The sequence below is a fragment of the Engraulis encrasicolus genome, chromosome 3, assembly GCF_034702125.1.
Source record: "Engraulis encrasicolus isolate BLACKSEA-1 chromosome 3, IST_EnEncr_1.0, whole genome shotgun sequence".
NCBI lineage: Eukaryota > Metazoa > Chordata > Actinopteri > Clupeiformes > Engraulidae > Engraulis > Engraulis encrasicolus.
In genome coordinates, this window is record NC_085859.1 from 40690057 (window position 1) to 40705392 (window position 15336).

A 15336-nucleotide genomic window follows, 5' to 3' on the forward strand; every position below is an offset into this window, starting at 1 on the left:
CGTAGGTAAAAAATAGAAATCTTGCGGCGGAGCTCAGAATGTATCTGGATCAGGCCCAAAGCCAAGCTGGCAGGTGTGCTTCCCTCGCTCGGCCTGGATTCCTTCTCAGAGGCTCTGAGGCCATGGCGCTGTACACAACATTCTGCTACAAAGAGGTCTTAATCTGACAATATACACGTATGAGGACAGTATAAGGAAGAATCTCAGACTGTTATAGGATTGTCTTGGAATAATATAAAGTTCAATAAATAATCAATTGATTGTTTTTTTTAAAAGGATAAGGAAGGCCTAGCCTTGGCTTTAATGGCTGGGCACTGGATTGCTATGCAGGTGACCTGGGTTTGATTCCTGGCCCAGGTCATTTCCCAATTTCTTTCCCGTCTCTCTCTCCCATCTCGTTTCCTGTCACCTCCCACTGTCCTGTTTGAAAATGAATAAAAATCCCAAACAGACATAGTTCTCCATGCTAGGCTATTTTACCACTACTTCCTCTGAAGTTAAAAATCTTGCCGTTATCATTGACTATTCTCTCTCCTTTGAATCCCATATAAAACACATTACCAAAACCGCTTTTTTCCCACCTCAAAGCCATCTCCAGACTCCGTCCCTCACTCACCCTATGCTGAGACCCTCATTCACGCTTTCATAACCTCCAGACTGGACTATTGCAATGCCCTACTCACTGGTCTCCCTGCAAAGTTGATTAACTGTCTATAAATATTGAGAACTCAGCAGCAAGACTACTTACACACAGACCCTGGCATCACATCACACCTATCCTTAATTTATGATAAGACAGTGAAGGTGGTGACAGGAAGCGAGTGGGGAGAGAGATGGGGAAGGGCCTGCAAAGGACGGGGGACAGGAATCCAACCCGGGTCAGCCATATGGTAGACGAGTGGCAACGGCAGGGCCCACATCACACCTATCCTTAATCAATTACACTGGGTTCCTATCCAATCACGAATCCGGTTAAAAATCCGGTTCAAATGGTGCATTGCATGCATATATGCAGGTAGGACCCTCTTCAAATAAAATATCTAAACAATTAATCCTGAAATGGATGGTGGTGGTACATTTTTATGGGAATTTTGTGAAATACCAACAACAGTTTAAGAAAAAAATGCTACACACACCAGCTGGCAAGCCTTATACTTTTCAAAACAATTCAGGCCCTGACAGACGTCAGTTTGTATGCATCTTCCTTAACCGCCAACAGAGGGCAGGCTTGAAAACATTTCACCAGTTACTGGCTGGCGGCAGGAAAAACAGATGACAGCCGCAAGACAAGAGAAACGCCACACTTATCACTTCAGTTTGCAAGTAACACATACAGACAGTCAGACACCCGTCCCGTTGCATAGCCTAGAGATCTATCCATCATCGGCCGGCGGCTATCTCCGCTTCTGATCACCTGGCAAGGCATCAATAGCCAGGCGTCACTAATGTCACTGCCTTTAGTCAGAGAAGAACGTGCTGGAATACAGAAACCATCTGCCTCATCAGGGCCGCTGACAGCTTTGGCTGGGCCCGGGACAAAGTCATCTGAAAGGGCCCCAAACCCATAACATACAATGTAATGAGGATCCAATTCTGGGCCCCCTCCCTCCTTGGGCCCGGGACATGTGACCCCTTTGCACCCCAACCCCCTCCCCCCTGTCAGCTTCCCTGTGCCTCACTCTGGAGGTATCCCCACAGAGCGTTTATTGAATCCTCGGGGCTACACAGGCCATGACTTTGGTACGCTCTTGAGGAAAGTTTATGGGACTTGCTGATTGTATACTTTCCCCCCACTTTGAAATTTCAATGTGGTCGACTTACAGTACAATGCAACAACTTCTGCCACGAAAAGTTAAGCGCACTCACTGCCTGCATAGGCTTGCTCTGCAATTGTCATTATTTCATGTGAATGATATTACTTTGTGCATGATTGTTATAATATACAGGTACATCTAGGCCTAGATGATGCTAAAATGACATATGATGACAATTACAACCACTTTTCTTTTCTTTTTCTTAGCATTATCAAACTGTAGGCCATGTCTGAGTTGCAACCAATAAAAACCTTCACTTCACCTCAGTAACATGCTAGGATTATTTTTTTAAACTGATATGTTGCCAACATATTTTGTGTGAGTGTGATCCATTATGATGATGATACGGGCCTTTGCGATAATCAACCACCCCAAAATCAAACAGAAAAATGCATGTGGTGCAACGCTTGCGGGCTCGGCTTTGAAAATGAGGAAGAACTTTCTGGAAATAAGGAAGCATCTCACCAGTAACCTCTCAAAGGCCCAACAGGCCTCCATCACGAGCCTGTCAACCAATCAGATCCTACCCACGATGACTCACACATCATTCTTGAGTTAATTACTAAGTGCAATGTTGTCCTGGCATGTTCTGAGTACTCAAACCGGCGTTTGTCAGTAATTTAAAGTTAGATTTTTTTTCTCCCCGCCTGACAATTAATGTTGTGACGGTTTTTATTTTGGATTTCATTCCTTTTAATCACTCATCTTGTTGTTCTAGCGCATTTACGGATTATACTGCTACCTGAGGCTCTGTCTGAAAACATACATACAATAAGACTAATAGACTGGGTATTAAACCTGTCTCAGTAGCTCCACTATGTCTCCGGCAAAAGAGTATGTCGGCCTGTATTTAAGGAGTAATTTTGAAGTGGTAAATATGTACCAAAAAAGACTCAATAGGCAAGATACAATGAAAGGTATTTATTGACAACAACAGAAGTAGGCATCAGTGGCTCTCTTTTGGATTGGGGAGAAAAGCTGGTACAGATGGGCCTCATGGTTCTGTTATGTACAGTACAAAAGACCAGTGACAGTTCTAGACCAAAAATTTCAATTGTATATACTTTATTTCATATTGACATATTTCATTAAAAAAATGTTGGCAATTCACTGTTTAGTACAAGGGCCGCAACAGGGGCATGGAGCAATTCTACAATCCAACTGTCAGCAGTGTTGCCAGATTAATTGGGTTACTTGGGATGGCCGTCTGTGGGTAGAAACGGGAAAAATTGGACATTTGGCGGCTTTTTCTGCCGTTTTGGGCCCATAGAAGTCATGCAATTTGTTGAAATTGAGCGGAATTTAGCACAATTTGGGTTTTTTTTAGAACCTTTTGGGCGGGATTTGATCAGACACATCTGGCAACACAAACTGTGAGCATCCCTCTCAGGACTTTTCTCAAATGGAATCCAGGCTCCATGCTGGTTCTCTGAGACTAAGTAAGCAGCAGCGCCTGTTCTTCTTCAAATCCGAGTGCTATCTGTGTGGATTTCTTTACTGCACATGTTCATAATCACAAGGTGTTTGTGTGTGTGTGTGTGTGTGTGTGTGCGTGAGCGTGTGCACGCGCTTGTGTTTTTCACTCCATAAACACACATTCTGCTTTGAAAAAGGCCCCAATGTTAGTCTTCATAATCTTCATTCCCTCGCAGTTCACACCCGAGAAGATCTCCTGTGTCGGTGTGAAAATAAGCCCGCGTTGGCTGGTGATGATTATATTGCTTTGCATCACAAGGGTTTTTTTTTTTTTAATCGCTCTTACCTCCAGTTACCCTCTCTTTCATCTGATGGTGATGAATACCAGATTGGAGTCTGCCTATGCCTATGCTGACCCAAAAACCTGTGCTGCATTCTAAAAATGTTCTGCATTAATATAGTTTAAAAAGGATAAGACAGTTTTCCGCCTGTTCTTTTGCTGCAGTCTGTGTGTGTGTGTGTGTGTGTGTGTGTGTGTGTGTGTGTGTGTGTGTGTGTGTGTGTGTGCGTGAGTGAGTGTGCTGGGGGGTGTAAAACTGGGTTAAAGACATTTTCCCATAAATTTACAAGACTGTGAAACCGTTTGATGCTTGATCAAGTGGCAAAAAAAGATCCAGCTTGAGTTCTTCCAGCCTCCTCCACTAAGTAAAACAGTGCAAGCAATACAATACAAAAAATGCATAAAGCAGTCAGTATGAAGGAACTCAATTGAACTGACATGAATTCAATTGAACAAAATTCAATTACACCGAATCCGAGCCAGAATCGGAACCAGACCCGAGACCTGGGGAGAAGGGCTTGAATTGGGTCTGGAGCAGGTGCATTTACATTGGAGACAGGCCTGAACTGCTACGTGCGAGAAGACTGTTGTCAGACTGGCATCATGCAAAGGCGCATTTATTTATTTTTCTAAAAGATTTTTTGGGGCTTTTTGGCCTTTATTATTACAGGACAGTATGAGAGTAGACAGAAAACGACTGGGAGAGAGAGTTGGGGCAGGTCTGGGACATGACCCTGGCCGTACTCGAACCGGGGTCCCCGTGGGCATGCAAGCCCAAATGTGGGGGGCTTAGTGCACTGCGCCGCAGTGCCCCCAAGGCGCATTTATTTCACACCACTTTCAGCATTGAGGTACGACAGCTTTGCAAGTAAAGTCATGGCTGTCAACGCCACAGGAAAGCACTCTAGTCATGTGACCATGTGTGCAAAGTTTTCCTGCAGTGTCTGTGAATTTCCGTTACCGCAGCGAATTTCTGTTGCTAAACGCCCCAAAACCATGCCTAAGCCTAAACCAGGGGTGGGGAACCTTTTTCATTCGAAGGGCCACTTCAAATTGCTCCAAGGGCCGTAAAAGTCCTCCAAGGGCCGTACTATGAACACAAACCAGGATTTCCCCCTGCACGTTAGGCCTTTATTGAAGGCAGCCACCTTTACAACAGACCCCACCTTCTCTATGTCCCGGGAATATAGCTTAATTATATTGCAAATGGAATTTCTAAGACTCCTTTACAAAACATGTCATATTTCATGTGAAGCTGCTGCATAACATTACAATTATGTAGGGGGCTGGATAAAACAGCTTCAAGGGCCGCAAATGGCCCTTGAGATAAACCTTAGGTTCCCCACTCCTGCCCTAAACTGTTAATAAAGTAATGTTTCTGCCACTTTACTTTTGCGAAGAACAGTGAAACAAGCAAGGGAAATGGCAAAATTGTGGCGAAATTGTTGTGCGTTGTTTCAGCACGACGAGTCAACATGCAAAGTTATGATGCACAAATGCGATAGACGGTTTCCATTCAGCGTGTTATCTTAACGCTCTGGTGTGATGCCATGCTGGCCGTTGTGGGCTACCCGGCTGGCCAGGCTTTGAAATACGCCAGTGGAAACATACCCCATGCCTAATGGCAGCCATGATCCACAGATGGTTTCCGTCTCTAAGTTGTACCAGCTCGCAAATAATAGGTAAATAATGTGCTATAGCACCGCGAAGCCAGAGAAAGCAATGGAGGAGGCTGCTGGAAGCTAACTTTAAGAGGCAGGCTTGGACTGGTAATCTGGAATACAGGGTATTTGCCCGGTGGCTCGGCGGTCCTAGGGGGCGGATGCTGTAACCGTACATTACAGTACATTACATTGGATTTGACAGACGCTTTATAACCAAAACAACTTACAAATGAGGACATAATCGTAGCCAATATCATTAGCAGATGCAAGTGCACAGGAAATATACAGAAGAACAAGTGCAGATGCAAAGAAGGGTTATTTAGAGGGGGTGGCCTGCAAAAATGCCCGGGCCTTTTTTGTCCTAACACATCTCTGTCAAGAGGTGATGGCAGAGATGTGCGCTGGCCGCATTATGTTGCTCTCGGACACATGGACTACCACTGCACTGACTGCCATTAGCTTATAGGGTCCTGAGTGAAGGATGCAGTGCCAAACTTCTGTCCCAGTGGCCAGGGAAGTCGACAGAGTAGGACAAAAGGATCAGTTGTCCCGGGCCCAGGGAGAGACGGGTACCAAAATTGGGTCATTATTTCATTGTAGTATGTATTGGATTGTGGGCCCTTTCGGCCCTGCCGTGGCCAACCGGTAGGGCCCTCGTCTGCCATGCGGCTGACCCGGGTTTCATTCCCGGCCCGGGTCCTTTGCCGACCCCTCCCTGTTTCTTTCCCAATTCACTTCCTGTCCACCTCTCACACTGTCCAATCAAATAAAGTCGAAAAAAGACCACAAAAAAAGGATTGGGGGCCCTTTTAAATGACTTTGTCCCGGGCCCGGCAAAAGCTGTCAGCGGCCCTGACAGTGGCAGTTGGGTAATCTTGCAATCTGGCCCTGGTCTGGCAAAAGCTTCGGGAGACTTTTCCAAAACTATGCCACATCTGTCCCAGACTGAAAAGGACTAAATGTGCCTTGTGGGCTTCTCTCACTCTCTCTCTTTCTCTCTCCCTCTTTCTCTCTCTCCCTCTTTCTCTCTCTCCCTCTCTCTCTCTCGCACACACACACACACACACACACACACACACACACACACACACAAACACACAGGCACAAACTGCATGAACGCAAGCGTGCACCAAATACACACACACATACACGCATGTGGACACAAGCACACACGCACTTCTCTCTCTTACAAACATGCATGCGCACGCACGCACACACACACACACACACACACACACACACACACACACACACACACACACACACACACACACACACACACACACACACACACAAGCACTCTAAACGAAGTGGGAACGGGTTGGAAAATAAACAGAATTTTACAAACCTCTGACCATATTTGCTTTGCTTGACATTGAGTGCAAAGCCATTACAAACCATTATCCACTTTCAAGTCCTACCCCCAGCTAAAGGAGCAGTCTTTTAGCTCTTCAGGAAGGATTTGCCAAGAGAATTATTGAAATTATCTACAATTAGTCTGTCAGCTCGTCTTACCAAGAATGAGTAGTCTACACCCAGGACAGCAACGCCTTGAAGATACCACAGATAACTACAACAAAAAACAGTGTGGTTGAGCATTAAGGGAAATGACAACTTACTGAAGTTTATTTCCTTCTTAATGAATTAATAAAATAAAATAATAAAGATAAATAATAAAATAATAAAGATAAATAAAAAAGTAAACAAAATTAATTCTATGTATTTTTTGTTATAAGCAAGCTCATCAATACAAAACATTTACATAATACAAAGTCAATTTCACTTCATTAGGCCTATGTAAAAAAAAAAGTTTGACTATATTTTACAAACATGATGTAAGTCCTTTAAAGTATAGGCCTATACCAACTTAAAATTGAGTCAAATGTGTTTAACAGATCTAGATGAAACTATGGTGCACATCTTACATTTTGATGTAATACGATTAAAAAGAGAAAGTAAGAGATTCAACTCTTGGCATCGAGTGCACAGCCGTAATTGAGCCTAAACACTCAGAAATGAGATTTAAATTTTGCCCCAATGAATAATAGTGGAATAGTGTAAAGAGGGCTATGACACAGTTAAGGAAGATCGCTCTCTCTCTTTCAAAGTTCAAATTACGGTATTATGTTTGTGCCCGTGGAGGCCAACTTGGCGCACCTGTTTTAGAGTGATCCGAATGGAAGATTCAAGTTTTGTTTTTTCAAGAAACGTTGTTGATTGAATAGTATTTCGTGGGGAAAAAGGTAAGCAAGTAGCTGAGCCACCTTAACAACAGCAATGGCACTCCAAAGCGGGGAGTGGAAGTTTGAGGGTCATGAAGATTGGTGGGTGGGGACCTCGTGGGGACAACCCTTTTGAAAAAAAAGAAAAAAAGAAAGAAAAATCACGTGTTTGGAGATCAAAGGATCTCCGCTTTGTAGGGCTAGAGAGGGAGAGGGGGAGTCAAAGAGAGGGAGAGAGCAGCACAAGCAAGCTAGCTAGCTGTACTGGCAGTCAAGCAAGCAGGCAAGCAGACAGGCGAACTAGCAAGCAGTGCAACTCAGAAAGCTGCAATGGTGAAATAAGCACGAATCGTGAAGGGCAGAGTTTTTTGGTGAAACAATCCATTGAACATCGCGGTCCGAGACTCGGCTGTTCCAGTTAGATTTAATTTCTTATTCAATACCTTGAAACCATTGGAAATTATGTCCCGATCGGCGCATATCCAACCGGCAAGATGATGATTTTACCAAGGAGAGGGTTAGGTTGTGTAGCAGATTCGGTGGTCTTGGTGATTCTCGTGGTCATCTCTTGCTTGGGAACCGTATCGACCAAGGATACAGCCTTTGTGGAAGTTGTGCTTTTTGAGTCAAGTCCAAATGGAGATTATACCACTTACACGACCGGTTTGCAAGGACGATTTTCCAAAGCAGGAGCCACAATCAGCGCAGAGGGTGAAATCGTACAAGTATGTAAACACATTCTATTAGTTGTAACTGTTCGATCATTATGCGATCATTGCACGTGATTGCTTTTCGATTTTCTTCTTACTTCTGACGCTCCTCGCCACAACTTTTTGATGGGGGGCGGCGTGGGGGGCTGGAGGGGGGCTGCGCTACGTGAGGATGGTACTAGCTAGCTAACTAGCTCTGCGGTCACAAGCACAAGATGGCCTCTAATGTTATCTAGTAAACCCCAACTCAATAAAACATGCTATCATCACTTCATCGAATGTGCACCATATCTGTAAAGTGTATGTACATGTTTACACAACACCATACTCCTTACCTTACATTTAAACTATCTTGCTTTGAAGTTTTGAGTTAATCAATAGTTGTATTTTTTGACAAGGTATCAGATGTTGAATAATCGCCTGAGGTTTGCGGGGGAAAACATACATTTATAAAAGTTGACTACCGGTACTTTAAGGCTACACCACAACACGAAAGAATGGCTTGCCTTTTGTAGATGGGGTTTGTTTGATGTAGGAAAGCATGTCATGACGGGCCTGGAACTCTGTAGAACTCTGAATTAAATGGAATGTTGATTCTACAGAAGACAGACTGTTTCCCGCTCCAATCGCCTGTAAATTTGTAACGCGCTGTGTTAAAATTTATCCAGACTGGAATCTGGTCGATTCCTTTGAAGTTTGAGTGTAGCGAACAGCGACTCAGTGTAGCGCTGTTGGAATAAGTAGCTACAATGCAAACACTAGAAGCCTATCAGTACAGAGACTACAGAAGAAAGAACGCTTTGGAAAAAAAAACGTTGCCCTTATTCGTAGCAAAGTTATGTGGAAGTATTTCGTGTTGACTGAGTAGATCTGATCCACATCATCGTGTGTGTGTGTAGTTCTACCCTAGGACAAGTTTATCAAATGCTTTGAAAGCTCTCCAAGTTCGGAGCGTAGTGTTGGATATGTTACACCCCATTCCCCTCCAATCGGTGCAGCTTTTACATGTAAACGGAGACCGTGGACCGATTGTTGTTGTCTGACTGAAGGGAGCAAGTTGTCCAGCGCCTTTGATCATGGCTTGTGTAGAGCTAGGTCTATTTGATTATTACTCCCACGGCGTAAGTTTATTAACTGAAAGTAAGCAAGTTCGGGATGTTAATGGCGAAGGGGTAGTTCAAGCACATGAAAGGGACCTCAGAAGCCACCAAGTGCCGTGCGGATCAAAGTTAGCACACGGCTGTGTTCCCCAGCCCACGTTTTCCGACATGGAGAAGGCGCTCACGTCTCGTGGACAACTGCTTCTCCACACAAACACACCTTCCACATTCAGACAAACACTAGTTGTTACCCGAATGGTGTTGACAGCGAAATCACAAGAGCAGCAGGGGAAACGTTGTATATTTTCATTTTGTGTGCTGTCACATGCATGTATTTTTTTTCAATTGATGTAATGCATTAAAAGTATTTGTGAAAAAGTAAAAAAGGTGAAAAAGACCTTCTATTCTTTGCATTCCCACCTGCAAGGAGACAGTGCCTTAGAACGGACTCTGTTGCTGTGCACTCTGTTGCTGTTTAAGGCCTACATAGGCTACTAAAGCCGAACTGTATGAAAGGTTGCAGTATGTGAAACCTATACTTTTGCAAACCATACCCGTTTTGGACTGAAATGCCATTTTTAATTTCGCATTCCTTCATGCCTTGCTGTAGCCTATGTATTTCAGAGAAAGGAAATGAGAATTTATGGGTGTCAAAAAAACTAAAAACTTTAAATGGATGTTATATATTTAGGTTTCGCCTTGCAGAGCAGACACAGTTGGAATGTGACTGCACTTAGAAGCAGAGCAGTCTGAACACTTGGACATTGATTCATGTTTGTCCAGTAGTGGTGGTGGTGGTTTTCAATTTTGGAGAGAAGTCCCCTACTACATCATCAAACTTAAGTTAAGTGAAATTTGACTGAAGGTAACAGATATCGTGTGCAAGTTCTCAGGGGTTGTTTTCGTGGCTGAGTTTGCCTCCAAGTGTTAGTAAATCCAATTCTTCAGAGGCTTGTCGGAATTTATCACAGATACGCAGCTGTCTCAGCGATTCAGAGTGGGCCTCTGCGGATTTAGAAAGCTGGTATCCTTTCCTCGGCTTTTGATTCAAAGCGCAAACTCTTACACAGACTTAACATGCTGGGTCATTGTTTTGACTGCTTTGGCGTATTGGTGTATACTTGGATGACATTGTGGTTTGGAGATGAGGCTTGATTCTGGTGGCCATGCCCAGTTTTTCAGTGTATCCGTAAGTCAAAAGTGAAGATGTTTATCGCTTGCAATGGTCTCTGTTCTCGAGGAAGATTATGAACTCAACAGAACAACGTTTTAGCAGATCCGTGAAATAGACCGAGTGACATGTTTTGAAAGAGTACAAATGCATGGAAATGTTAAATTGGCAACTGAAGCCCAGCCCCACTGAGTGTAGTCTACTCTACATTGGCCAGTTTCCCTTGAAGCCTGATATTTATTCCAGTCCAGTCCAGTCCAGTGCATGTCTGCTGCTTTTGTGGCATTGCAAGAATCCCTCAAGTACGTTCTGGCCCTCATGTGTCGAACGCTTTTCTTCCTGGCTCAGAAGTCCTTATTCCTGGTGCCACACACACACAAACACACACACACGTACACACGTACACACGTACACACACACACTTGCATGCATGCATATTGCATACACATACACACTTACATGTATGCATGCACATACACACTTGCGTGCATGCACACTTGCATGCGCACACACACACACACACACACACATGCATCATGCGTACATAAACACACACATACACACACACACCAGCGTGGGCTCCTGTTTTCAACCCGAGGCGTCTACCTTCTGCCCTCTCTGTGGGTTTTTTTAGGCCTCAGACCCAAATATTTCTGGTAGACTTGATGCCCCCAAAAACCCCACTGTTGGTCAGTCAACGCCAGCCTGTGTAACCTCACCTGGTTTAAAGTTGCACTGAGATGTCCTCAGACAGGTAGGGGATGGGTGAGTCAGATGTCTGTCTATGTGGGGTTGTGCTATGCAGGGCCAGTGCAGAGCTAACCCCTGACATGAAAAGGGAACCACCGGCCCTACCGTGGCACGTATGGTAGGGCACACGTTCGCCATGCGGCCAACCAGGTTTCGATTCCCGGTCCGGGTCATTTGCCGTCCCCTCCCCGATCTCTCTCTCTCTCCCGCTCGCTTCCTGTCACCACCGTCACTGTCCTATTATAAATAAAGTCAAAAAGACCAAAAAAATATAAAATAAAATAAAATAAAAGGGAACCACCAACTACAATGTTCCTCTTCAATAACCCCCGCCCACCACCACTACCACCATCCCCAGGCAACCTTTCCCTTCTCACAGACAGCGAAAAAAAAAGAGGACGAAGGAAAAAAACAGTACCTACTTCATGGGCCAAAACAAATAAATTAACTCAATTTGCTACTTGCTCCATGTTAGGGGAAAATGAGGTGACTGGCGTTGGCTAATTCGCAAAACCAATGTTCCCCTTGGCAAGGTCCCCTCATCCGTCTGGAGTTTGGTAGTGGTGTGTGTGTAGTGTGTAGTGTGTGTGTGTGTATGTGTGTGTGTGTTTATGTTGCTCAATGGGAAGGTAATCAATGTCTTTTCAAATTATTCTCCTGGCAGCTGAGGGTTCTGTGTGGTTTTTCCCTGGACCGGAGTTGGCTGGGGTGTTGCATTTTGAATGCTGTGAAAGTGTCTGGGGTCTGATGTCATTCAGCTGACTCATGGTTGAAAAGAATTTGCTTGATTGGACTGGATTAGGCCCTAATGGTTTTGTAAAATGTTTTAATCCACCACCACGTCTTGAATTGAATTGAATGGTCTTGTAGTCACTTGTTGTTTTATAAATGACTTATTTTGCTCTTTTAAGTACATATTTCAACTAACTAAGAAGGTGTGCCATCCTCTTCAAAAGTTTTGGAAGTAGTTGCCATGATTGTTAACCGGTAGTCTGACCTCATTATCAGGCTGTTTTTTTGGTGTTCTGAAAAGTAAATGATCCCTATACAGTGACAATAGTCTTGCCGACTGTGCAGCAAGATGTGTGTTTCTGAAGGAAAACGTCACAACATGCTGTATTATATCATCTCTCTGGCCAACTTGGCAGCAAGAAGTGTGTGTGTGTGTGCGCGCGGGCACATTCGTGTGTGTTTTCAAAGTCGCCTACTTCATGCTACTTAAGGTGCATGTTTGATATGTCCTCAATCTGTCCTGAATCTGCTGAATTCCTTGCTCCGCGTTCTGAGTAGCTAAGTGTGATTCATCTCAGGTGGCACAGTTATGCATTATAAGCTCAGATGCAGTTCCTCAGCTTTGTTGAACACCGCTCCGGCCCCATGCCAGTCCCCAGGGGAGTAGGCTGCCTACTAGGGGTGGTACGGTTCACAAAATTCACGGTTCGGTTCATATCACGGTGTCAAGGTCACGGTTTTCGGTTCTCTACGGTTCTTTTTTTTAGTTCATGATAAATGGTGCACTGGCTAATAGAATCGGACTTATGACTTAATATCCTACATATGGTTTGTATAGGCTTATAATGTGAAAATGGTGTGATTTTAATTGTGTCATCCTCTGATTTGGTCTTATACGCTAATATTTTAATCAGACAGACTGGATAAGATACTCCTAGAATCTGTTCTATATCTGTCTAGAATATGTTTTACATATTTTTCTGGGCAGTACATGAATTGCGGTTTGCGATGGATTGCACGGTTCGGTTCGGTATGTGTGTGAATTGTACGGTTTCGGTTTTCGGTGCGGTTTGTGCCATCCCTACTGCCTACATAGCCCTAGCGCGGGCGGGAGACAATGGATGAGGTGGTGGAACCATACATCAGCAAGCCCTAATGGCTTGGCTTACCCCACCCTTTGGATGCTGCGCAGCGTGACGGCGTCTAATGCCGACACATTCCCATGGTTGACCTGCAACCGATTTTCAGGCTTTTTGAAGATCCAGCTGATGAAAACTAAACTGCAACAATAATAAAGAAATAATAGTGTGTCCTTCAGAAAGAGAAAATGAAAAAAAAAGTTTCCGGTGTAAAGTCCTCTCAAGTGTGGCCTCAAATGCCAATGCAGACAGCCATACTTTTATTCTCCTTCCCCCCTTTTTTTCCTCCTTCTCGGGCGCTTTGTGGGCCTGCTGCGATGTCATTTCCTCTGGAGCTTATGCACACAGCTGCCACATCTGACACTCATTTCCAGACTCAGTCGCAAGCAGATGAGCGCAGCACAGTACACGGTCACAGTCACTCACTCACACAGTCGGTCAGTCGGTCAGTCAGTCAGTCAGTCGGTCAGTCAGTCAGTCAGTCAGTCAGTCAGTCAAGAGTCAGCTATTTATTTTTATTTTAAGATATTTTTTTTGTTCTTTTTGACTTTTATTTATGATAGTACGGTGAAAATGGTGATGGGAAGCGAGTGGGGAGAGAGGGAGACTGGGAAGGGCCGGCAAAGTACCTGGGCCGGGAATCGAATCCGGGTCGGCCGCGTAGTAGATGAGTGCCCTACCGTTAGGCCAGGGTAGAGCCGAGGAGTCAGTTATGGTGCTGTGGGAGGCAGGAGAGCAGAGACGTGGCGCTTGCCTTGTGCTGAGGTGACCATGTGCCGCTCTTCCCATGAATTGAATCACGCAGCACAAGAATGTGGCCAATACAGACCCAACCGTGGCCTAACGGTATGGCACTCGTTCGCTACCCGGGTTTGATTCCAGGCTCAGGTCCTTTCCCGGTCCTTCCCTGTCTCTCTCTCTCCCCACTCGCTTCCTGTCACCATCTTCACTATACTATCATAAATAAAGTTCAAAAAAAAAAAAAAAAGAATGTGGCCAACACCTACGCCATCGACTTCTTTCACGGATATGGACCAGTGAGGGAGGGACAGAAGTGATTGAGAGAGAGAGAGGTGGGAGTTCCTTCCGTTATCCTAGCTCCCATGCATGACCTGTGCTTATGGCCTTGCACTTAGCCCAGGGACGGATCATGACTCCATGGGCCCCTGGGCCAGACAACAAGAAAGGGCCCCCTCCAGATGTTAGAGACCCTATATTGTTGGGCATTCAGGTGTTTTCCCCTGAAAATATGTGAAAATAGAGTTGTTAAAAGTGTGATTTTACACAACATGAGAATGGAAATTTAGAGGATTGGGCTTCAGGGCCCTCTGGACTCTTGGGCCCCTGGGCCTGGGCCCGGTAGGCCCTTGCAGTAATCCATCCTTGGACATAGCCACAACAACGTCTTGGGGACTATTCCTGATGTCTTGTGATGTCACCTTGAGGCCAGAAGCACAAGGGAGGACAGTAGTTAGGATGAGGTAGAGAACCCATTGGTAGCGAAAGGATTGAAAGAGGGGCTGGGGAGAGGGAAGGGAAGGGGAAGGGAATGGAGTGAGCTCCCCAGCATTGATCCATAGAGAGGATGGAAAACTTATGCATGTGCCCCTCTATCCTGACGGACAAGCCCATATCTGCACGCACCACCAGGAAAACCTGAATGAAAATGAATGTCAAGTATCCTCAAGTGTGAAATTAGCTGTCTTCTGTTTTCACGTGATATATGAAAAAGTGTGTGTGTGTGTGTGTGTGTGTGTGTGTGTGTGTGTGTGTGTGTGTGTGTGTGTGTGTGTGTGTGTGTGTGTGTGTGTGTGTGTGTGTGTGTGTGTGTGTGTGTGTGTGTGTGGTAGAGACTCACTCCTCTAGTGTGCCTTTTCTGCTCGAGCAGTCCGTTACTATCGCAGCGAGTGTCCCACCTCTTCGAGAGCAGCAGTGTTGTGTGCTAAATTAGGACGATAATGAGAGCTTGGTTTGGCTTTTTTTTCGGCATTCAGACAGACTGCAAATCCCTGGAGTCTGGTATGGCTCTGTCCTAGACGCTTAGAGGTACCGAAAAAGAGAGAGAGAGAGAGAGAGAGAGCGGGAGAGAAAGAAAGAGAGAGAGAGAGAGACAGCCCTCCCTTCCTCTCCCTCGGCTGCAGCGGTAGCAGCAGCAGCCGTATCCAGCCATGAGTTTAAAAGGTTAAAGTGCTTCGCGACTACTTTTTCCATTTATTGGTTTTGTGGTCACAGCTGTATTTTAAGTGCTATCTACTCTAACCACCAACCTCTTTGACTT

General features: G+C 45.0%; 1 protein-coding gene across 2 annotated transcripts in view; it reads left to right on the plus strand.

Annotated features, from left to right (window-relative positions):
- Window positions 1–7681: 7681 nt before the first annotated feature.
- znrf3 (zinc and ring finger 3) overlaps window positions 7682–15336 on the plus strand; it is a 109574-nt gene continuing 101919 nt past the window's right edge. For both annotated transcript variants that reach the window (XM_063195415.1, XM_063195416.1), the window contains exon 1: window positions 7682–8181. In XM_063195415.1, coding sequence (XP_063051485.1) covers window positions 7951–8181 — 231 coding nt within the window. In that variant the 5' untranslated portion in view covers window positions 7682–7950. The remainder of the gene's footprint in view (window positions 8182–15336) is intronic.